The 26,411-nt window shown below is 32.3% G+C and overlaps 1 protein-coding gene across 3 annotated transcripts in view; it reads left to right on the forward strand.

The window, feature by feature from the left end:
* bdg (sodium-dependent transporter bedraggled) overlaps nucleotides 1–26,411 on the forward strand; it is a 103,425-nt gene that overhangs the window by 65,629 nt on the left and 11,385 nt on the right. For all 3 annotated transcript variants that reach the window (XM_074134492.1, XM_074134505.1, XM_074134497.1), the window contains 2 exons: nucleotides 1,473–2,251; nucleotides 7,703–7,969. In XM_074134492.1, the coding sequence (XP_073990593.1) occupies nucleotides 1,482–2,251; nucleotides 7,703–7,969 (1,037 nt within the window). In that variant the 5' untranslated portion in view covers nucleotides 1,473–1,481. The remainder of the gene's footprint in view (nucleotides 1–1,472; nucleotides 2,252–7,702; nucleotides 7,970–26,411) is intronic.

Raw genomic sequence — 26,411 nt, forward strand, 5'->3', positions numbered from 1 at the left:
CTTCTGTAGCAGCGTCAGACTCGTTATTTAATAGCCACATCTCGTATTTATAGTTTAACTTTATTTTGGAACTTAATTGATTCTCTTTAATCTTCGAAAGATAACCACGGCCTTAAAGCCGAATCGCTAAAAATGATATTTTCTTTAGAAATAACAAGTAATAATAAATAGTTCGTTATTATTATTTAATTATAGTTTTTGCCACCAAGATTCAGAGGAAGCTATGAGCATATGATTAATAACTAATGCGTGAAGTATTAAGTACACTCTAGAAAGAAAGGCTGTATTTCGTATTGATTTAAGTAGGCTACATCCCAATTGTAACTGGACAATGAGACAGTACAGTTTGCTTTTATGGAATTTCCGATGCGTCAATAAGTAATTGATGGCGAATTGGCGTGTGATCAACAATTCGTAATTGATTTTATCTCTCACAGTGACCCAGACTGGTTTCTGCTTTTCATAGAACATCAGAGGTAGATTTTTTTTTTTTTTTTTTTTTTTTTTTTTTTTTTTTTTTTTTTTTTTTTTGGCGCATCAACAGCTGAGGTCATTAGCGCCCGGAGCTTTTTCCAGTGCACTGCCGGCTTCCGGACAGTGTTCTCTCGTTACAGACAACACTGTCCATCACCGGACAGTGAGCTGTAAGAAGCTCCTAGGAAGAGAAAATCTAAGGGTCAGCTGCTGGATTCGAACCCGGGACCTCCGCGTGGGAGTCCAGTATGCTAACCTCATAGCTAATCCCTTCCCTCAGAGGTAGATTGATTAGTTTGGTGTGGAGAATTCGACTTTACTTATGTCTCCGTCTCACACTACACTCGCATTAGTAAAATTAGTTGGGGTATTTGTTGGATAGAAGTAGTGTAGGTCTGGATAGATCAAGTTGAACTTCATCTCGTTGGTTTTAGTTCGTTTTAGTACAGTTTTTGGGTAGTAGTGCTTCTCACAGAAATATCGGGTTCCGGGAGGAATGATAAATGTCAAAACCCTAAAATAAATCTAAAAATATGTAGCTGTATAATTCAGTGTCCTTCTCAGGCTTCAGTACAAAAGGATCTTGGATTCAATATTATATTTAATAAGGGTTTTTCGAATCCTCAGCTGGATTAATGATTATATTCTAAACATTAAAAAAAATTCTTCAGTTTGAACTGCTCTTCTATCAAGGTTTTTTGTTACTACCTAGAGTGCACTATTATTGACTTTTTCCGATGTAGAACAGAAAAATGTAAGTTATTTAATATAAAAAAAAATATGAAGTTTAGAAGGGAGAAAAGATGTTAGTTGTTCACTAAGTTTTGCTCTCTTCAACTGTTTTAATGGCATACTTTATAGAGTCAACCATTTTTTTAATTTGCGGTTTTATTCTTTTATGAAGAAGCCTCTTTTAAAGTAACTTTTCTTGCCAATCATTAATGTACAGTTTAATTTTTAACAAAGTAAAACATATTTTTTTTGTTTTTATGTTACAGAAGTAAACTATGGAGGGTGAAGTGGATTTAATTGAATTTGAAAGTCCATCTCGAGATGCAATATCAGCAGCTACCTCACCGACAACTTCTACTCCCATTGGTTCAAATAATAGTGTGCCAAAAAGACGTCTATTAGTGACCAATTGGGACGACTCTTGGTCAAGACCTACAACAGAATCTTCGCCTAAGAAAACTTTGCAAAGTTTAGGCGATGATGCGACCTATTTAGACGCTCTGTTGAACAATATGTTGCCCGGTTGTAGCAGCACTGTTCCCGCTAGAGAAGAAGTTCTTCCTTCAGCGCCACCTTTAGAACTAGATGATGATCCTTATTGGGAGAGTGCCCCGATCGATGAAACTCCGTTAACCTCTACAACTACAATAATGGCAGATGAAGAAAGATTAGAAGAATTACTACCATACTCTTCATTGGCTGGAAGCTCTAATTATGAATCTCCTTTAGGATCACGTTCTGGTTCTGATATTACTTTATGTTTAGACAAATTGGATAAATATCTAGATTGCCAAACAGACACTTCACGCGATAATCATCAAGAAAGATTCCAGAGAAATTTAATTAGAAGTAGCTTATGTGCACAGACAACTAGGTACAGTGAAGAATGCGGATCGCAAAGAAGAGCTAGATCTGTATCGCCGAGGAGGCCTAGATCTCCGACTCCAGAAGTCACATATCCTGAACTGCCAACACCTAGTCCTGATACAAGTTCGCAAACAATTGTCTATCCATCTTCAACTGAGCCAACGGAAATGGCGAACAGGTAATACTTTTGTACATGGCACTAGATATTTTGTTGAAAGATAATTTGTAACGATTGGTATTGTCTAAAGAGAAATCTTCGAATCCTGGCTACATTCGACTTTTTCCTAGTAATACTTGTCTTCAAAACACTTGAATTCGTATTCTTCAGAAAACGAACCCCTGTTTCTGGCACACTCATTGTAGTTATTGTAGATAGAAAATGGTTTAGCTCCTCATTTCATGTTTCTTAAAAAAGATTTCTCTTACTTTCCTAATAGAGGAAGGTTTAATCTTGCAGATTTTTTATATTGAAATTCACTGGAAATATTCATTTTGAGAGTCCTTGAGCACAAAAAAAAAGTGGTTTTTATAAATTGGTCACTGCTTGAGAGTATAAACCGAAATTCAAAAAAATGAAAGATTGCAGTAGTTAAAAAATTGACATTTCGCTTAGGATCTAACACTGGATGCCACAACCAAATTTTGGCCAAAATGCTTTGACTCTAACGCTTTTCTTTAAGTTTGTTGCACCAATTACACACTTGTAGATCACGTAACTTTTATTTAAAACATTTTTCTACAAAAAAAATTAGATTAATTCGTCTATATTCTGTGAGAGGGAATGGTTAGGTTTCCCCTCTAACGTAACGTTTTTGAATATTGTTGATTAATAGGCTGTGTGTTAATTAATGTTGTAGTCTTGACTGCAGTATTGTTAATTACAAAGTTTATTACTATATCATCATTATGTCTTGATGAGTAAGAGGGCCGCGGAGATGAGCGCAGAAGGGTCTGGGCGAGAGCCCGCCTGGAGCCGTCGCTGGTGCAGATCTTGGTGGTAGTAGCAAAAATTCACATGGTTTAGCCATGTGTATTACAATAAGTCTCAAAAGTGGAACTAAATTTCTAAATTTAAAAAAATAATCGGCTTACCAGAAGGGAATAGATTAAATTTAATAAATCGATTTTTTTTAGTATTTTGAGCTTTTTGTTTTTTTTGAAAATGACTCCTTCTATTTTCTTTAATCTAATTAAATTGTATTTTTGGGGTTTTGAAACTTTTTCTTGTAACTTTTCCCCGGAAAATTCGTTTAATGGTACATCTGGAAAAAGGAATGTTTAGATTTTCTTTAATAAGCCTTTTTTTCTGTGAAGTACGGATACATTTCTTGTGCACTTTCATGTATTATGGTTACAACAAACTGGTTTAATACTTCTTTCAGCAGTACTTTTTTAATCAAAGCTATTCTCTATGCTTTATGTTAACTTCGTATATCCATTACATATGTATAGATTTATACATTTTTATATCGTTTTAAAGCAGTTTTGGGGGATGTTTTGGAGTATTTTAGTGTAATCTATGATTAGCTAACTTATAGTGTTGAAGAATTTAATAAGACTCAGATGTTCGTAGATTGAAGAAAATTTATTATTTAGAACCTTGAGGATTAGAAGTGTGTGTTTTTAAATCATTTTTCATACTATACGCAATCAGATATTTCAATTATATTTATTTTTATTATATGTTAGGCACACGAGGCACATAATTATTGCTTTGTATCGTGACAGCTAGTTAGTAACAAAATAGAACGAGTTATTTGGTAGTATCAACTGAAACGAAAATTAGTTTTAATATGCCGTAATATAATATATTTTAGTATAATTACTTTGAATATGAAAGTATATATTTTTTTAATGAGCTCTAAAAAAGTTTAGTGTTTTGGACTATTTTCAATATTTGTCACTTTAGGATCCAAATTAAGGTATTGTTGTGACTGAATTTTTCTTTTCTTGTGTAACTCAGAGTGGAAATATTGTAAATAAGTCTTGTTGCGAGTGTTCTGATAATGAGTTGGTAGATACGTGTAGTAATTCAAAATTATTTTGGAATCAGCGTTTTGCGAAACCACCCAAAGAAATATTAGAGATAAGCTATACTGTTCATACCATCTCCTTCAGTGTCAGCTTGTATATTATATAAAGATCTGATTTCCTTTATTTAAGTGCAAGTAACGATAAAAGATGTAATGCTAAGATTGACGAAATTTCTCCCTCGCCAAATTGCTCTCCCAATTATAATGCCTCTGCAATAAGAAAAGAAATGGTAAAACTGTTACTTACATTTAAACCAACAATCATTGTAAAAATCGCAATTATCTCTTATATGTAGACATTCCATTTAACATTTCATCATTCACAAGTAAATGTCTGTAATCCTAATTTATAAGCATGATCATCATTTTTCAACTAATATCAACATCCCCACAAAACGAACATCAGCTTAGCAAGTAATGCTTACCGTTTTATAGTCTTGGTTAACGGCAGTTTTTGTTTATATTTATACGAGTATATATATTCATAATTCACCAATTATTAATTTGGCAGAATAATGTTACTCCTAATTAAAAGTCTTAATTACATATTTATTTCATTATAATTAATTTTGAATTATAATTTATTTATTTATTGCACCATCTTGTTGTTTACCCATAAAAAATAATATTGGTTTGATCTAAGTAAAGTAATTAATTAAAAACATTACAAATAAATAAAATAATCGTACGAACAGATTAAATTCGAGGGTACCTACTTTTATACTGCAAGGTCGACTTATAAATCTTTATCTTCTTTTTTAAATAAGTACTATTTCTTATTTTTTCAAGGACGTTATTTGATTCAAATAATCTGTTTACAATTGTTAGTAATTTGGGAGCTAATTCTTCCGATTTTTTTGTGGAAATAAGTCAAAATCAATTCAAAAATATGCATATTCTGAGTATTTTCGTAAAGTCCTTCTCAGATACAAAAATTAATTTAAAAAAAAATCAGGACTCTGCTCAATGAAACCTGCAATTTAGGAAACAGAAACTGCACTTTATACGTACTCGTGTGTAAGCACATCAAATAGTATTTATAGACTGGGAGAAACGTTGTAAAGAAGCATTTCAGACTTTTTATTTTTATAATTTTTAATTGAGAAGTTGCACAATATAAGCAAGAACGCCACAGGACTTCAGTACCGAATAACATTGCGTTCAGATTTGATTTATAGTGCTTATTTAAAGTGAGTTCTTTTTGATTCGTAAGTCAAGTTAATTGTAGCTTTCAGACGTTTATGTAACTCCTTATAGCAAGAAAGTAACCTTTGTAGCCGGGCAGTTTTTTCAGTTTAATTCTTTTGGTTTATTAATATGTTAATTCAAATTGATATTTACCAGGAGTAACTCTGTAAACAGTTGGAAGGCAGTTTAAGATTAGAAGTCAAAATTAGGGTAAATTTTCTACACTTTAAAAATTGCTTCATTTCGTTTAAAGTTACTGGTCAGCAGCTATTTATAATAAAATTCAGTTTCTTCTATTGAGTCAAATAGCTATTATCCCCAAGAGATCCAGATGTATTTTATGACTTACTATTTTCCATTAGAACTTAAGGGTTTTTTATTAAAATTACAACAATAAAAAGAATTTGGTATCTTCATTTGAATACTGTTCGAAATAAGAACATTCCAGATGAAAATGTAATGACGATAAATCCTCAATACCTAGATGGGAACATAAAACAGATGGCCAGTTCAATGCTAACTGCAATTATCTCATCTTTAGACCAACCACGATCTGAACCTTAACCTAGATTGTATTCTTTGTTTAGATTGTTATTCCACTTAAACAGGAAATTAACTTTACTTCTTTTTCATAAAAATGTAACTCGCATTTGGGTTGAGCCTTTAAATTACCAAACCAAAGAAAGATTACACCAGTAGGAGAACATCTATGTATAGTAGGGATACTGTCTGGGATAAGTTCTCTGATCCAAGCTGCTTACACGTAAATAATTATACTGAGTTGCGCTTTAAAAAATTATATTCTATTGTAGCTGACAGGCGCATATGTAACTCTTCGTAGGACGGAACTAACCATCGTAATCGGGCAGTTTTTCAAGGTTGAGCTTCTTTTTTTTTAGTTTTCTTCAGACAGATGCGTACATCCCTCATCTTTAGAGCCTGCAACTCTGAGCCGAACCATGAAAGTTTTCTCTCTTCTCTGCCCTGAAGATAGAAGGCAGGAGAGGGAGCGAAATGGGTCCACTTAAGGTCTGAGTTTCATGGGGCTCCTAATTAATAGAAGATGAAAGACAACCGTTTAAATTTACTCGACCTCATAGTTGCTGAATATAAGATCTTTTAATTTTTCGTTTACTTCTCCGCAGGTTCTGTCCTTCACAGAAGTCAACTAAATTTAAGTTTCCTTATAGAAGGCCAAGATTCAAGCGTTTAAGAGTTTTTTTCCAATGAAGCTATAAAATTAGCGACGCAAAGTATTTGTAATGTTAATTTTGAATTCACAGCGCTTGAAATATGCAATCTATATTTCAATTAGGTGACCTCATTTATAGAAATCTGAATGTTTTGTTTAAATTAGGGATAATTGTGATAAGGAAGAAATCTGTTAGATATTGTTAAGTATAATAGTAGCTAAGATGCGTCTTAGTAAAGGCAAGAGTGTATTTTGAGGACATGAGTGAAGGACGTAGCTGTCGTTCAATGTCGTCACAATGCAGTGACTGCTAAAGGAATTGCCCGAAATAATTACAACTTCTTTTGCGCCATGAAATTATAGTTTCAATTTACTTTCCGTTTTTTTCAGTCCTCCGTTATTTACTGGCAGATTGTACCAATTAACAGTAAAAACAATATTCTCTTCTTGGTTCCAAGTATGGCATCGATATCCTTGATTATGTATTAGCTCGGAGGGCCTTCTTACGCTAACCAATAAAATTATGCTTGCCAAAAATTACTTTTATTAAATATTGTGAAAGGGTGCTATAAAAATAAGGAACTAATGAGAAAAATTAGGGAACTTAAAGCAGTGATCGTTGGAGCATAATGTGCGAAAACCTATTGTTAGTAAATTATTGATGGAACTATAAACTGTGAACGTTGTGCCTTACTTTCAGCGAACTTCGATTGCAAATTAATGTCAACTACTGGTATCCTACTTCGAGCAATTGGTGTGACCATTCCTGTTCTGGCGTCGCTTGGAATTGTGTAAAAAGTAGTTAAAGGTTGGTCATTGAGAAGGATTGAATATGTGAGGTGATAAATCTTGAACAAAAAGAACTTTTAGATCAGTATAGGTAATTAAGTTAGAGATTATAGAATAGAGCATTGGTTTTGTTTAGGATAGTTTTGTTCTTTACCTAATAACCATCAGTTAGAATTCCATAACTTTCTTAAGATAGTATCCTTTTGGTTTCACACACCGTACATCAAACCCAATCGAATGTTTACGCCGTCGAGAAAGGCGAATTAAATTTGAAGTGTCTAACGACCACTACTATCCCAAACAAAAAGTGGGTAAGGCTAACTTACTAAGTACTATATGTACTGTGCTTAAGTAAAACGAAAAGAAAATGAATTACTCTGAGTAATAAGTTTACCCAAAATAAAACTTAAGTTGTTGATTGGTGCAGAGCGGACAGCAATGACTGGTCGGACCGGCGCACCAACGCGACAGGGCAGGACGCACCATCCTTCCGCCTTCCGGCGGCCAGTGGCATGTCGGCCTCCGTCCAGCCTGGACCCAGCGACCACGGGCCGAACTCTCCTCCTTGGACCAGGCAATCGATGCGCAGAATCACTCACTTCAGGTTAGCGGACCCGCCAGTACTTCCGTCTTCGAGTTCCGATCAACCTCTCTCATCACCTGAATCACAAGACCAGCATACTAGTTCTGAACAGTAAGTATATGATTTTTTTTTATTTCAACTTTGTAATATCTCATTACAAAAATTACGAACAATTTTTACCAGTACTTCAATTTCTCTTTACACTGAATAAATACAAAAACATAAAAAGTTAGTAGAAAAGTCTCAGAATACAGATTTCTTGTATTAAATATATGTTGTGCTGAGGAAACCGTTTGAACTGGTTGAACAATTCATCCTCCACATTTACATCACAATAGTGTTATTTCTACATCACTCAAAGAAGTTAACTTTCTCGTTGAACATTTTCAACTTGAATGCATATGCTTGAGATGTCAGAAGGTGTTACCTTCCAATTTTAATTACCTAATCAGTACAATTAAATTTTTATAAAAGTAAAAATCTAAATTTGAAGAAATTCAAATCTAGAATTTATTAAAATACTCCATATTTTGAGAATGCCTGGGTAGAATTTCAAACACCAGATAATTCAAAATGTTTCAATATAAAATGTATAATTGTAAAATATAATCGTTTTATAATAATTTAGGTAGTTGAAATTTGTTTTTGTCAACTATCTTAGTGGCGCAAAACCTTGATGGGTCTTGGTTTCCTCAATGAGTTTTGGCCGGGCAACTCTCAGTCTGGTCTGCAGAAGTGTTCTTTCACAATAGAATAGAATATTATTAAAAGAGAAAGTGAGCAAACGGCTCGCAATCACCAGTTCCCGTATGGATCTATTGGGACGTCCCCTGGTTAATTGGGCAAGCCTAATGCTCGCAAGCAGTTCTCAAAGCCGCCTGAGGGGGTTTCCTCAATGTTCTTGGATTAATACACTGCTGGTCTGTGATGTTCTCTCGGTACAATCAGTCAGTTTAGTAACCTTAACCGGTAAAAAATCTTATAATATAAAGTGGTAACCTATTATATATGTAACTCCTACCAGATATACTTTTTAAAAAAAGTCCGTTATCAAAAAAACAAATAATTGCAAAGTTAAAGACAACAAAAATATAATTTGGTTTCTGTTTATGGTCGATATCTTTAAAAAAAAAAATCTTCATATATTGGATATCTTCTTGCATTCCAAATGGAAACTGATCAAAGCTTAACATTCAAAAGGGCATAAATAACTTTTTTTTCGCAAAGCTTTACATAATAATTGCGACTCCTTGACAGTATTTTCGAAAAAAGATCTTGTCATCATAATGTCGCAAGCCAATCTTTCACTTGGATACAAGAATTAAGACATCGTCTTTACATTTGATTATATAGACACTCCTCTTCCAAAGCACTCTTCGTTTAACGTTCAAGTCTATTGTTTTATCCTAAATATTGACATTTAAAATAACATAATAAATAGCCATACCTTCGTAATGCATTTGCAAAGATGATAACACATTGTTTGCTCATTATAAATAGTGTACCAATATTTTGTTCACACACCAAAAAAAAAGGGAATCATGAATTGATCATGATTGTTAACAGTCCTTTCTCTTTCGATATAAACTATAAGAATATTTCGAAATTGTGCAAATTTCTAACTTTGTATCCACGAGTTTACATTCTGTATAAATTTATTTACATTATTATTCATTATTATTTACATTATTTTGGTAATACAACTTTTTGTGTATTGAAGACCTGAAAAAATACGCATACACCCACTTTCGTTGGGATGTATTTTTTATCTACACTTTTTTTTCGGAATTATTAATATTTTAGTCAGTATTTTACCTTATTTGAACGCGTTAATGTATGCTTTCATTATACGCCTTAGAATTATACAGTAGTACAATAATTCTTGTCACAAATGCAACGAATGCTTTCATATCATTGGCTACAAAAAATTTATGTTAAGTGAAAATAGATAGATTCAAAAGTTCATTTTCAGTACTGTTTATTGACGAACAAAGCAAAGATTGAACTTTGTGCTGTAATTAATTATTTGTGGATAATACGTTTTATAATTATTACAGAAACTGTTTCTGTTCACAACTTTTATATTCAGCAGCAGATAATTAGAATTTTTCAAACATAAAGTAAAGCAATACCTAATTTTTTTTTTAGGCGACCTTCAGGTCACAATCCTTTAAAAATCTTCTTTGATACTCTTGTGTGACTCAGGCAAAGAGAGAGTAAACAAAATTTCGAGTTTTATTCATGAATTATAAACTCAAATCGACGCAATAATTTGAAAAAAAAGAAGAAAAAAAAGATAACTATCGCACATTAAAATTTCCTTTTTTGATTAAACATTTAAAATAGTCCTTATGAAAGAACAGAGTGCGTTAGGTACTCTAGTAAATGGTTTGTTGTTTTAGAGAATTTTTACTTTGAGGACTTACAGTGTGTTGTTGTTACCAGTATGTTGCTTCACTTTTTAAAAAAATATTCTTTGATATTTACAAACAGCAAACTTAAAAAGAGTTTAAGTATTTATTCTCTTTACTTTCTCAGTCTCTTTAATTTGATGCCTTCCAATATATATAAATTAGGATTTAATATGTTCTGTTAGAATAATCGTTTTTATAGATCTAAAGAAAACGTGTCTGCGAAGCTGGACATTTATGTCTGTCGCTGCTATTAGACCATTACTTGATAAAGTCGCTCCACTACTAATCAATTTTTAGTGAAATCGCGCTTACACAGATTTGTAAAAAAAAAGAAAAGAAAAGTGCTTTACTTCTATTTATACGCAGTCTTAAATTTGGTAGAAGTCCTTAAAATACTCGTACTATGAATGAGAAGCTACCAGAGTTGACTATGTCTAATATTTTTGTTTTGTTTTCACTTAAAAAAAAACCTTATTCTAAAAAGTAAAAAGTGATTATCAAAGAAAAATTTTTACATTTACTAACGAAAAGAAAATTTCTGAAAAACAAACAACTTTAAAAAAATGTTTTTCAGAGAATCAGTTAAAAAGAATGTGAACAACAGGATTTGCTAAATGGTTAGTGTATTGCACTCGCCCGTGGAAGTCTCAGGTTCGAAACCAGCTTGCTAGTCTTAGATTTTCTCTTCTTTGACTTCTCACTGTCAGGAAATGGGCCGGCACTGACAAGGCTTCATTACCTCAAGAGAAGAGGAAACCTTTCTTAAACACTATTAGATTGCAAAGCAATGGCTGCGTGAGACCTCTGGCGCTTGGAGGCCAGAGTGTAGTGAAATGCAAAATTGACTGGTCATTGTGAAAGGGCAAGTTTCATCCTTTTATAAAAGCTACAAATGGTCTACACAATATACATACCTCTTCTCTTCACTGGTAAGGTGATTAACTCATAGCCCTTGGGCAGGAGACTGTCAAGAGAAGGAAATGGCCAACGATGCGGTCGGTACGTTGAAATCTTCTGACGAGAGAAGTTGATGTCCCAGAAAGAACTAGTGGGTTAAACCCTGGATCTCGTTGAAAAAAAGGGTGGATCTACTAGTCGTTTTAAGAGGATGGTACAACAATCCTCTATGGCTGTAGTGCTTTAGGGACTGTACCAGCCCTTATTTCTATTGTTTCTATATCAGTAATAATACATTTTAAAATATAAGAAAACTATCTATAAAATGACTATTTTCAGTCTATTATGCTCACCTAAAGAAAGACAAATAACGTATTTCTGTTGAGAAATAACTGCATTTGAATAACTGTTTCTTGTTTTTCTTATTAAGTTGGCCAGTTAAGTGAGGTAGACAGTTTGAGCAACTGCTTTGAATAATGCAGATCGTATTGTAGAGCAAACAGCTACGTTTCACACATCTTTGAGACCTCAATAAGTTTCTGATCTGATCTGCAGTACAGTGACATAATTACCATATTCACAAAAAAATAAAAGGAATAATTTATTTTGTATTTAATCTTTTGATCTTCATTAAGTACCTATTTAAAAATATAAATAAATAAAACACTAGCTTTTGGCCAGGGAACTAGGTCATTCTCAAGTATTTTACCTGATATTAAATACACTTATTTTAAGAAAAAAAAATTATAATATTCAAATAATTTATGCTTCTTTCTACATAAAGCCGCTAACGAATATTTTATTGCTTAAATTATGTACCCAAACTGACAAATTTTTCAAAAACGTTAAATGAGGAAATTCATCGACCTTTCATTAAACTCTACTACGGAAATGGTTGAAGAAAGGAAGCAAAAAAAGTCATTACTATGCTAAACAGTTTCACTGAAGATTTCACGACAGGATGACTGTAATGTCCTCAGCAGACCTTGTTGCATTACAAAAATAAAAGCGACAGATGTAGTGGGAGAATGAAATATTTAATTATTCAGGACGCGTAGTGAGAACATTGTTATATTATTGTTACAAAAAGTAAAACAATAATAAGAAAGCACTTAAGTTGATCTATTTTAAAATATTAAATACATTCAAAGACTTCATTTAAAATTCCTTTCAAAGAATTATTTAAAAAAAAATGTATAAGAGCTAAAAGGTAGAATACGAAGATTAGGACGATATTGTGAAAAGGAGTAACAGATCAGCTTGATGTCTGAAGAATAATCAAGGAACTCTTTAAGTTCATCACACCAAATAGAGATAGTCGGAGGTGGAGCTTCAATCAGACCTGTTGCCAGTGCTATCCATAGCCTCAGTCACTCTTATTTTAAAGCATAGAAAATCAAAGATCCAAATGGCTCTTATATATAGATTGAAAATTATGTTTATTAAAACTAAATCTCAAAAAAATAATTTTATTCTCCGCCGCATCACTGTTCCTCCTGCCAATGTTGGGCACTGTATTTAGACAAAAGACTGTCATGTCTTCCGTAAAAACAACTTAAACCAACAGAAATTAACTAGCTAATCTTTTCCTTAATTACAAACGACTGAGATACACCTGCATACCAAAATCTACTTGAACGTAACTTATTGAACTATAGGATTTAACGAATCGTTCTAATATTCAACGAATTCAATCCCTACCTTCGCACTATCATTAACCCTCCATTTTATGTTTCATATCTTACCTGAATTTGAACTATTAACATTTAAGATTTAAATAAGAGACTTAAACGTACCGAACTAAACAAACGATATAAACTTCTAGCCAGACTACTCGACAAACGCTCAAAACTCTCACTACAGAACAAACGACGACTCTATACAGCTCTTCTCTCACCAATATGGGCTTACATCACTGGATGGCCGTCATTCAAGTCCGCCACGCTATTCATATACACTTATCGCATTTACCTATTGTACCCTGTAGGTACAGGTGTAAATTACATTAAAAGGATAAATAAAATAAAAGATATAAATAGCGAGGATTCTGTCAAAATAAAAGACTAACTCCGTCTTCAGTTTTCTTTTCTGAAACTCTGCCAATTCACATAATAAACACGCCCTGAGGAAGACAACTAATTTGACGTAACGTTGGCGTAATTGTTTTTTATTTTGACCGAATCCTCGTTATTTCAATCCTAAATATCAATTCTTACCATCCACACAGACTTAGAAATTTCAGGTTGCTCGAACTGGCTATAAAAACTTATATCAGGACTCAATCCAATCCTTTTGTTCGCCATTTCCCACATCTCAACTATCCTCCTAGTCAATTAAAACGCCACAGGCATCGAGATTTTTTCTCCTATTAATGCTGGAACTGACTTTGGAAGCGTTACCGCTGGGATATCATTCCCCCATGTTAATGCGTGTGTTGTACTGTCAGTATCATTGCTAAAAGGGCAGCTAGCGATGGTGAAACTTTTAACATAAAAAAATTGCACTTGATAAAAATATGGCCACTCATTACCGTTTGCAGTAAGTAATTTTTGTAAAGACCTACAAAAACAAGTCAGTAACGTACTAAGACCTTGCAGAAAACCTATAATATTGAACAATTTTAAGACCATTCATAGGTTTCTTTTTTCTTTTTTAATTCGTTTAGGCGAAAATTGCAACTTTTTGACCCGAATACCGTTATTAAACGTTTGAATTTAGGTTCCTTTCCTTTCTGCAAGAAAATTGTAGTTATTTCTTGATTAATTGATTTATAAGATTCTTATTTCCTTAACTCCCTAATTAAAAAGAAATAAGATTTTTTTCTTTGTAATTGTGTTGCAACTTACTTATTTCTTTTTGTACAAGCAAGCAGTAAGATTCTTAAGAGATTTTTATAATTTTATGCAGAAGATACGTACTAATAAAATACTGTGAACAACTTTAAAGAAGTACGCATAACAAACTGTTGTTAGTGATTGTAAAAAAGATTCAAGAGCCGAAGAGGGAATGAGAAGGAGGCAGAAACTAGTGTTGAGGGGGGTAACGGTACTGCAGTCGGTAACGGTGAGTTCAGTTGTTGGCTGGTGCTTTCAGTAGTTTTCAGTCGGCGCCCAGCACTTGGCCTGGATGCACTCAACATCATGCACCCTCTTTGTGGATTATTAGTGGTTTATTTGTGCAATCAGGTTTGTTACCTCTTTTACCAGCTACCTACGTATACTCCCATTAAATTCTCTTGTTTAAATCTGATTTTTAATTTATACTTAGTATGAAAAAAATTTGTTCAAGCTGATTAAGCACTTATCACTTCACCTTATGGTAAGTTTTATAAATTGATATTAATTGATTACCTATTCGATTGATGCTCTTTATAATGCTTATTGATTTATTTCAATTGCCTTTTTTATTCTGGAAATGGATGAGGCGAATTTATTGTTAATTACAAGCAATCCTCATTTTCAGTTGATAAAATTGAAATTTAATATTTAACAGTGAATTCTGACAGCATTATGTTTGCACATACACCTAAGGTAAAATATAACATAATTCTGTTATCACTACAGAATCACTGTCTGTTCCTCCTGAACTACGTATATTCCCTCTTTTAAACATTGATGTTCAAACTATAATTTTTTTGGCCAGCTCAGATTTTCCAATTTTATAACTGAATTCATTAAACGAGAGTTTCCAAATTAGAAAATAGCTATTAAATTTTCAATTTGTGTTTTAAACAATTCTTGCTGTATTAGTTGAAGTATAAAAGGATGGTTTGTTTATATATTTTATTTATTTATTGTATTTTTATTTTGATAATAGTTTATGGCGCTGATAGCAATCAGGTACTAAAAGAAGACCATTCAATCAACATTTATTTATCCGTAATTGCTTTGGTAGTTTAGTTGGTCTTCAATTCCTGATGAGTACTTCATTTCTATGTAAGGCAGTCCAGGTTTCATTTTGCTGGCAACAACCCTTATACAACTATCCTTCCGAACAGTTTTAATGTAAACAAAGTAATAGCTAGCACATCTCCAATTAGATTTAATGTAATCTTTAGTTAGGCTTTTTTTAGTTAAGACTCTTCATCTGAGACCATGCCATTCGGTCAATGGTAAAATGGTTTTGATCGTATTCAATGAGTTGATTTCGTGAATAAAATAAATCTGTTTAAGATTAGAAGTTGTTTATGCCAAACCTGGGATGATTCCAGTTTCATATTTTCCGTAAAAGCTTTTATATTTTAGAGTGTTGGCTTCCTTTTCAAGATAAATTGCAAGAAATTCAAATTTGTTTTGAGCTTAACGAAAGTTTGGATCACGATCTTCCATGGTTCTCTTCCTTTTCAGTTCATACTTAAAAAAGTTCTAAGGAAGCGTAATTAATTTATTTTTGCTTAAATAAACTTTGCTAGTTTCAGTATCTACCAATCAGCAAATTAGTTGAGTATTATTTCTCATCAAATTTTTCAAATTAGAATTTGAAAGTAAACATTTGTTTTCATCCTCACTCTTTATGTTTCCTCACGCCAATTTGAAATTCTGTGATCTTATTACGCTACTAATTCTTGCTAAAATTAATTAAAAATAAAATAACTTTTTAATAACATAAGCAAAAACTGCTATAATCATAACAGTTAACAGTATAAAACAGAATTAATCATAATTATAAAGCGATAAATAGTCATTATTAGTGTAACTTTATCAAGGTTGCAGAATAAAATAGTAAATATCCTTATTTAGTTTATTTTGAAGAAATGGTTGATAATCACGTATTAGTATTAAAATAGTTCGTGACAATATCACCAATTACCAGCAGGTTACACTAATATTTCCAAACTCGCATTTATTAATATTAACAGAAATATGTTATTGATATATGGAGTTTGTGTGTTGAGGGTTCTTGCAGTTGAGTGGACTGTAGAGAGAAATAAAGAGGTCAGGAGGCCAATGTCTGTGTGACTGGACACCTCCTGGCAGCTCACCTTCGGGCCACCCTACCAGATATTTTGTATTTCTTTGTCTGAATGTTTTTACTTTCTCTTACTAGATAAGGAAAGTAAAGCGATCTTGCTAATGTTGCGAAAAGGAATCCTGTTCCGGGAAGCTCTGTTTTTGAGATTTTATGGAATTCGAAAAAGAGCGAGTGGGAACAAGGTATAACGAAAACGGAAATTGACAAGAAACTGAAACTTTATATTTCGGTTGTATCACTCTAGGAAATCCAACCTAAACTTGGCGATCAAAAATACCTCTACAGAAAGTACTAATTTATCGAATGGGTTTTTCAATACTGAAGTTCCTTTGTACTTGGAATACCCATAGTATTCACTCACGATGGTCTAAAATGTTTATTTGAAACCTTTTTTCGAGGAATAACTTTTTGAGTGGGGACACTTTTTAAGTATTGTTTCAATATAATTCACGGTCCCATTTCCTAAATTTTGCAAAAAAAAATCGTTTTATGATTAATAAAATTAGAATTTGAAGAACATTCCACAACCAGAAATAACACAACTAAATGCATTTTTCATTCTTATGTGTTTCTAATTGTGCAGTTATTTATCTAGAAAATGTTAATTATAGTTGTTAGGTTTTTTTTAGTTTAATTTAAGGTGCCTGGATACCTTGGTCTTTTTTCAGTGCACGGCTGGTCTTTGGACAGTGTTCTTTCGTTACAGAGAATACTGTCCATTACCTGGCAATGAGCTGTAAGAAGCTCCTAGAAAGAGAAAAATATAATTTTATACCACGAAACGTTGCTCTTTAGTTTGACATTTATATTCTTCTGAGGAAAATTGTTATTGTTTCTACGTACTTGTAGAGACATCTTACAAATTCGCATTTTTAAAAAAACTGATGAGAAAACAGATTAAATCTTGAGGCTCTACATACTCATCCAAGCAACTCAAATTCGACTGTCATGAACGTAGTCCTTCATAACAGAAAGTAGAAGTTTAAAAACTTAAATACGTATATTTCCAAAATTGAATCATCCTGTTTGAACAAGATTAGAATGAAAAAGCGATAACATTCCTTGCTTTCTCTCTGTAATAATTGAAAATTGTTCTTTTAACTCGTTAACTTTTCCAAATTTGTGTGTCAGCTTGATATTATCCAATAAATTATTTATTTTTATTATTTTTGTCGAGACCTGCAAAGTTAATATGCATTGAGGTACTGGGTTCGATACCCGATCTTGGCCTAGGATTTTATTTAATGGTTAAATGAGAAATAGTAAAGTACGTTTGCTAGTCGCCTCCGTCCACGACACCTAGTAAATGGTAGTTGGACGTTAAGCCCCGTCTGAAAAAACAGGCGATTACTTTACTTTTTTCTTTTTTTCATTTATTTTTGTGTTTGTATTTATAAAATAGAAAAATTGAAAATAAGTTATCCTCTTCTGAAGGCCATCTGCCTCTACTTTTATTTCTTTTGTTACATATCTTCAGCTGTGCCAATTTGCTAGCTGCTATTTAAACTAACCATCTGTGTTCTACTATTCCATATTCTATCATTTATCTATTCTATCACTTCGAATAGATATCAATTTCTTTATTATTCTATCTGAAAAAAAAAAAAAAAATTATCAGCCCATAAAAGAACAAAAGCTAGGATTCACAGATAAAACACTCGTGGCCTAATAAAAATATATCCTAGATAAGCTTTGTCATCTTTCTCACATTTTATCCTCCACATAATTCTGTTAATGGAAGCAAAATGCAAATGATAAGAAAAAAATAAAAAAGTCCGAAATGGAGTGTCTTTTGAGGACACATGTGATACAAATTAAACAACTTGTCTAAAATACGAACAAACTACTTCTATTCTACTCATTTACAAAGAATTAAGATTGGAAATAAAATCATAAGTGACGATATTAGTCGTAAGTTCGTTCAATTGATCTAATCAACGAAAGGTAGCGAAAACAACATTATTGTTACATCAATAAAACGCAACATTCAAGACTGTATTTAGTGAATTTATAAGTGAATGAATAGCCTCACCCTAAAGAACAAAGAGTTCCCTTAATTGCGCCGGATTCACCATCACCAGGAGGGAGGTAGATGTTCCACTTCGTATTACAATGTCTTGGGCGCGTCTTTAAGTGCAGTATTTTTTTTAAATTATTTGATTGCAGCTGCTATGCATCTCTATTCCTTGAATAAATTTCATTTGTGAATAACAATAATAATAGGAAATCTTGGTAAAGTCCCGTTAGTACATGAATCATTCCACGGCATTTGCAACTAGCCATCAGGAATGACGAGAATTGAACAAGCTATTGTCCGGAGTCACCATTGCTCAAGTAGGTGTCCTTCCTAATTCAAGGCGTGTTGTTGCCTAAGAAGACAGAATAGCTCTTAATTGTCCACTCCTACAAAATTTGTATCCATTATTTCCATTAAATTAACTTAACATCCATTAAGTTTCATCTTTCTGCGATTTCCAGATTTTGACCAATTAAATTATTATTTAATGAAAGTAGCAGTTATCAAATATAATTAACAATATTGTGTTTTCTTCAAGAGTATCTTTTTTCAAGAAAAGAGCACTGAACTCTTCTTTTAATTAACTAAACAGTTGTTCTGCCACAGTTTTTTTTTTTTTAATTTGATATTTCCGCCAAGTTTCCTAACTTAATAAAGTTCATTCCCCGTACATGAGTACATTGCCTCCGGATACAATAGTGGAAATATCCAAAGATTTATCACTTAATTGTCAAAAATCTAAAGACTTTTGTATATCCTGCATAAATATTTAACATTCTGTTACAGTTATCTAGCTGATAACCTTGACATTTATGTAGACTGAAATGAGTTAAAATTTATTTTAATTTTTTGGAGAAGTGCCTCGAAAAAGCAGGTGTACGGAATACAGACGAGTGGCCGAAGATATAACCGTGAACTTGTAAATCAATTCAAGGCGCGTTGACATCTGAAGTCAATGGCATCCGGAGCTTTTTTTCTCATTCTCTCTGTCCTTCACAGGACAGTAATGAAGAAGAAGCTCCTAGAAAGAGAAAATTAACTGGATTCAAACCCGGGATCTCCTCGTGGAAACATTACAGTTTCCAATTCTAAGCCAATCCCTTACCTAAAATACAAATTGTTTATTTGTTCTATTTAACTGTTTTTTAATATTCATTAAACTTCTGTTCGTGACTATAGGATTGCAAAACAATTGCGTCAGACTTGTTTCATTTCAGCGTTCAGGCATCCAAATGAATTGGATCTTCGAAAGATGTTGCTAAATTATTTCCTTAATTATTTAAGCGCCTCTCTGCAAAAGGTCAAAACCCTTATTGAGTTTACTTTCTAATAAACGATTGGTACAGTCTGATAGCAGAAACATTCTATTATATTTAATTAAATAACAACCTTTGTCAGCTATCACTTTATACTAATAAGTCATAAAATAATTTATAGTTATTGCGGTAATAAAAACATAAATGGATCATTCATCAAGTCAAGTAATAGTTTTTCGGTCAGCCCGTATACAGAATCTCCTTAACAAAAACTTACAGTTTAAAATGTTAAGTAAAAGGGTTGATTAAACGCCAAAAGGTACACAAATCAGCAAGTACCTATCATTTCATTTATACTTCATTGATATGATTTAAGTAATTTTACTGCATTAACTTTTCCTTCACATTTTTAGAATTTATTAGATGTCACAGACCCTTATGCTGGCCATTTTCATCTACAAAATATTTGTTCTAGACTGTAGATTGTAATATCTATTTATCTATAATAATCAAACTATTAATTACAGGTTAAAAAGAAAAAAAAAATTAAGCTAAAGATTTCAAAAACTTTTTTTAAAAAAATGCTTACACCAACATACATTAATGATTTCATTTTATTTATTTTTATTTTTAAATAAAAATCGTCGGTTTAAGTTCATTCTTCGATTAAAGTAATTGTTATTTTATGAAGTAGTCAAACGTTTATAATAATAGGTAATAATTATCTGGCTTTATCGCAAATAATATAGTTTTCTTCAATTACATTCTCAATCTAGATGTTCTTCCCACAATGTTGTATATATGTAATATAAAATAAATAAGATATGCATATTTTTAGGACAGCTAATTATTCCAGTATTTTACTATAAGTAAAATTAGGGGGACTAAATTAAATTACAATTGAGAAATGAATAATTATTGTTGAATAATCTACTTGTTATTAACTGTGTGTTATTTGTGCTCACGAATATTTCGGTAAGACGAATTCAAGACTGAAATATTGTTTTAAATCCTTCGTGATTCAAATTTAAACAGTGGCTGACTCTGACTTTGTCTTTTTCTACTTTAACATGCATGTATATGTGACTACTCAGAATAATTCAGAACTCATTTTATCATAATTATAACAAAAAAATATTATGAATGAACTGGCCAGCATAAGGGTCTGTGACATCTAATAAATTCTAAAAATGTGAAGGAAAAGTTAATGCAGTAAAATTACTTAAATCATATCAATGAAGTATAAATGAAATGATAGGTACTTGCTGATTTGTGTACCTTTTGGCGTTTAATCAACCCTTTTACTTAACATTTTAAACTGTAAGTTTTTGTTAAGGAGATTTTTGTACCTTTTGGATAGATTTTTCTTTTTGTCTATTTTGCAAAGTTACATATCTGCTTTACAGATTTTTTTAAAATTTGGTATAAGCAATTCTATCATTATAACCTGATAAGGCGTTAAGTCGGAACCGTAACTACTGTAGAGATCTTTTTAAAGAACGATTATAATTGCGGTCCCCAAACCATCCTCAATAACAATTTTTTTGAGAAAGCGTTTTGAATAAAATAGGAAGGTATTTGTACGTAAATAGCAAAATTAAACTGCGATTTCAGTACTTCCTTTTAAGAGGAGCAAGAAAAATAAACTGCGATTACTGTACTTCTCCCTAAAAGGCAAAGATTTTGAATCGAACGACAATTCATTGATGTAAATCGGTTCACTCATTGATAATTTTAACGATTGCAGTACTTCCTGTTGGTAGGCGTAAGAGCATGATGGCACTTCACAGCCACGTAGAGGAGCTTTAATCACTTCTTCGTGCTAAATTTTATCAAAATCGGACTAAGCTTTATAGAAATATTGGTAATAATAGTTTTAGAAAGGGCCTTATTTGGGTAGGGCAAACTCCCCTCCTTATGAGGCATGGCGTCGAGACTTTTAAAGTACAAATCTGTACAAAATTTTGATTCGAATGACACTTTATTCAAGAAAATCGGTTCACGTCTCGATAATTTGAAAGATTGCTATACTTCCCCTTAACAAGTGTAAGAGCTGATCGCCGCTTTAATGTTACGTAGGGGAGCCCTAACCCTATCATCCTACCAAATTTTATCAAAATCGGGCCAAGATTTACAGAGAAATTAGAAATAATAATTTTGGAGGGGGCCTTACATAAAGGGGGCTAACTCCTCTCCCATTCGATGTACAGCGTCGAGACCCCCAAAAGGCACATCTACAAAAAATTCCGAATCGAATGACACCTCATTCATGAAAATCGGTTCACGCGTTTAGGCGGTACGCGGTTTACAAAAAAGGTAACAACAACAACAACAACAACAAGAAGAAGAAGAACAACAACAATTTTTGAAAAAGCCGTTTTTGCTCATTTTCGGCAACTTTTTTCTCGAAATCTATTAGATCTATGTTGTTGCAAAAAAATTTCAGTTATAAAGGAGGGTTTGTCCTATAATTTAAAGAAAATTTGGGAATTTTATCTTTTATAGAAAAAGAGAAAAAAATTGTCAAAGTTGGGTGTTTTTCAACGTTACACTTTTTCGTGCAGTTTTTGACGATCAACCCTTATACAACTGTCCTACCGGACAGTTTTAATATGATGAGTTAAAGGGTAAATATTGAATCAATTAACTTCCCAAATTTGCAAGTGACACTATATTCCTACAAAAATGCATACAGAATATGATGAGTTAAAGGGTAAATATTGAATCAATTAACTTCCCAAATTTGCAAGTGACACTATATTCCTACAAAAATGCAATCGCATTCTCAATTCAGAATCTAGTGTGGCAACTCACAAGTCTTTATTTTACTATCAAATACATAAATTTATTTAAAAACCCGAACATTTGTTTACATACTATTTATTGTTTGTAAGAATTCTGTGCTTTGAAAATATTGGTGAGTTAGAACCTTGAGAAGAATAGTGCGAGAAAGTCGAGCGAGTGATCAGACTAGATTGTTTTAAAATAAACATTACACAGTTGTTATAATGTCCTCATCATGTGTAATTGGAAGCATTGCATGCGATCAGGGTCACTGGAACGGCATTCAATTCTCTTGGACGCCCACGATTATTACCTTGTGAATTTTGGCGCACAGAAAAGCTGTACATTCTTCACATGAAAGATGCTCATTAAGAAAAAAAGAGAGAATACAAGTTTACATGCTCTACATTAATAGTATTACTAATAGTTTTCTAATGATGGAGGAGAATTGGTATCAGGAAGTGACAGACAGTATATCGACTGGTTTTCTGCATTTCCTAGGATTTTCTTGTTTACAGATGGAAAGCTCACTGCATTCTCTTTAGCCTATTTTTTTCATGTTAAACCATTGGCTTAGTTGCACATTAGGATCCAAGGCTGAACCTACTTATCTTATATATTTAAAATAAAAAAAGATATTCCATCCGTTTTTTTACTTAATAGATTTTTGAAGTTTTTAGCGATTTGTTTTGTAAATACTACCTTATAAGTGGATAAGTATAATTTTGATGGAATCATTTTTTCATGCTAATTGTAAATTTCAAGAAAATTTAAGTTCGTTAATGTAGTTCTAAGAGAAAGATTTAACCACAAAATGTTTGTATTTATTTTCAGCTCAAAAATAAGCTTTTTTTTAATTGCATTATAGATTTCGCTTTATTTATATATATATATATATATATATATATATATATATATATATATATATATATATATATAAAAAGAAGCTTCTGAATATTAATGACTGCACAAAGGCTGTATGATGTGTAAGGCGAGTAAAGTTAGGAAGGGCTATGATTGCTAATCTTTGGAAAGGGGAGGGTTTCGAGAATGCGGTAACTGATAGATTTACTTTATGGTACAACTTATTGTCTTGCTGTTTTAATGCGTAAATTTCTAAACTTGCGGATCAAGTTTAATATTTACAGCTAGACAGAAGTGAAAATAAATCCTTGTAAAATAGTGAAATTTGGTTACAGAGGTTATGGACTTCAATGGACAACAAAAATTAAGCTGCTATTTTATAAATAGTATCTTCGTTTTTGTTGGAATTAGGTAAAAGATAAATGTTAAAGTAATGCCAATTTTTCAAATGTACATCTTCCAAATTTGGTGAAGTGGACGGTAGCGACTAACAAACATACTTTACTAAATGCTCATTTTAACCATTAAATGCAATCCAAGGCCTAGACCGTGAATCGAGCCCAGTACCACAATACATTTTAGTTTTGCGGGCCTCGCCTCTTACCGCTCGGCCATCGTGGCGCCTAAAGATAAATGATTAAATGCCAACAGTAATAACTAGTAATATCTTATTTTTACTTAAGGAAACTTGTTGGGAAATTTAGACGTCATTCCAGTTTCCAAAAATATTTCCACGTGTCTTTTTACCAGAAAATTTAAAAAATTTATTCAGATATCTCTGCTATACAAAGCTTCTGTTAGTTACTGAATAAATAATCACTAGGACTACAGCTTAGATTAAAGACAACCTCGCTAGGTTTGTAGAAACATTCCGAAGATATTGAATTTAAAGGGATTTCTATGGTATTCTTTTGACGTTCGGCTACATCCTAGAATTAATCAGGCAAGTGTTGAACACCTTTATTTATACATAAACTCAGGCCAGATGTCAACTAAACATGAATAAAATTGCCTACAAAACAAAGTTTGTTGAAGATTTAGAGGTTAGCATTGTTATAATTGCAATGAAAGTCATCTGCTTTTATTTTATTTATTTTTCAATGTCGAAATGGAGAATAAATTTGTTGGTAATGTTAGGATGGCCGCGTAGTGTGGCATGGCCGCTGATCGTGACTCTTTGATCCGGTTCAGGACGAGAATTCTACACACAGGCTTCATTGCCATCGACGCCTCTACCTACTTTCTATCGTGATGACGTTATCCTCAACGACCACACGTGACGCCACACATTACGATTTATCTATCTTCAATAATCAATAAACTTTATGTAGACCTAGACCATCTGGAATTTTATTTATATACAATAAATTTTCCAAATTGTGTGGGACTTGTTTTTTGACTTTAGTTGCTATATTCGAAGAGCATTAAATCTGTATGGATGAGAGACCTACATAGCCATTCCAGGTCAGTGGGCCTCTGGGGTCATGAGAGTGGCAGTTCGCTGGTAGGCGGTAAATTAACATAAAACTTAGTTGCATATTATTTCAAATTGTAAGCTCTTTGCGGTATTTCCTCATAATTGTAATTAAAAATTTGAATTATGAATCAATGTTTCGTATATCTCACAGCCCTGAAGATGACCTAGACCCTAAGTCGAAAGCTTGGTACTGAAAAAAATAAGGAATGTAACTGGCAATCAATCTCATACTGACGAATCAATCAGTCGGCTAAAAAGATGAATATTAACTTTATAAATTAGAATTATCGTTTGAAAGAATCTTATTTTAATTCCTTTAGATTATGTCTAATTTTTACTAACCTTCCTAACATTAGATGTGACCGTACTACTTGTTGGTAGCTGTGCACTGTTAGATTATCTAAAAAAATATAGTTTAACTATTTTCCTGTATTTATTTTAAATATTAAATAAACTATTAAAGTCTTATTTATTTGCGAAGCATAAGCCATACAAATGAGCACAGTATTTACAGCAAAACAGTAAAAATAATAATAACACTAATCTTCTTTTTAAAAAAAATGAATATAAATAGGCAACAAAAACAATTACTTTAACCAAATTGTTGAAAAAAAGAAGTAAAAAAGAACATAAAATAAATATTAATTCAAATTAAAATAAGATGATATTATTAAACGAAAGGAATAAACCCACTTCTTAAAAAATAAAGAATACTAATATGACTGCTGTCAAAAATCATTTAAAAAAATAAAAAACAAAAAAAGAAAAACACTAATCATACATATGGTAAAACTATTCATTAAAAATGAAAGACCTCAATTTAAACATATTCACAGTAAATAAAAATAAATTGTCTAATTGGTCGCTATCAGCTATGGATAGCAAGCTCTCAACCTGCTTAGGGTACACAGAGAGATAATGTATTCTAAGTGGCTTATATATAGGACAGACAATCAGTACATGATGGAGGGTCTCGAATTCATTGCGATTGCAAATTCTGCACAATTCATCACAATTTATGATATAAGAATTATTTAGAAAATAGCATCAATTCTATTCTTAAAGGAAAGTCGCAATTGACTAATAATTCGTAACAATAAATAAATAAATAAAAACTATTAAAGTCAAACAAGAAAAGAACAAATTTCTCAACCAGTGAGATACCAATGCGATAGAAACTTGACGAGTCAAAGTCTTAATTCATTAATTACAAAAACAATTTTCCAAAGGTGGATGAGAATTCAAAACCAGCTAAATTGAAGTAAACTTGAGTGAATAGAACTCGAATAAAATTAAATCACTCTGACACAGATTACAAAATTAAACTTAATAATGATATATTACTCTTAGAAAATGACTGGGAATCCCCATCAATTGAACTCTCTTGGTTATTAGTTTGTTGCTAAAATTTGTTAACCCAAATAAATGTCTTCGTGCTAGTGTGAACTGTGCTGCATGTTAGATGGACTTCGCTGCAGTGTAGACAAAAACTCTTAAGAACTGTATTCACTTCTCTTCGCTTTCAAAAGTAACAAAGATGAAAAACTATTTGCAAGTTACTGGTATAAAAACAAAAAACCTGTTGCTAACTCAGTTATGGGTGTAGTATATAGTGGTGTAATGTGGATACCTAATTATCTCTCAACATGAAGGAGGAAGAGGACAAGCAACTTCTTCACGGACTACATACAGACTCAATCTTATACCAAAAGGTACAGAAACAAACCCGTACCTACTAATTTGAAAAACTACTTTTTCAGTCTCAGAGAAATCAACTTGTTCGGTGGGAGTAACAAAAAAAGAAAATCTGGTGCGAATGCATATTTACATATTTCGTAATGAACGCCTCTAGAAACTGAATTGGTGCGAATAA

This window comes from Rhodnius prolixus, unplaced genomic scaffold (genome assembly GCF_049639745.1).
Source record: "Rhodnius prolixus isolate KJV_2025 unplaced genomic scaffold, Rpr scaffold_1, whole genome shotgun sequence".
Taxonomy (NCBI): Eukaryota; Metazoa; Arthropoda; class Insecta; order Hemiptera; family Reduviidae; genus Rhodnius; species Rhodnius prolixus.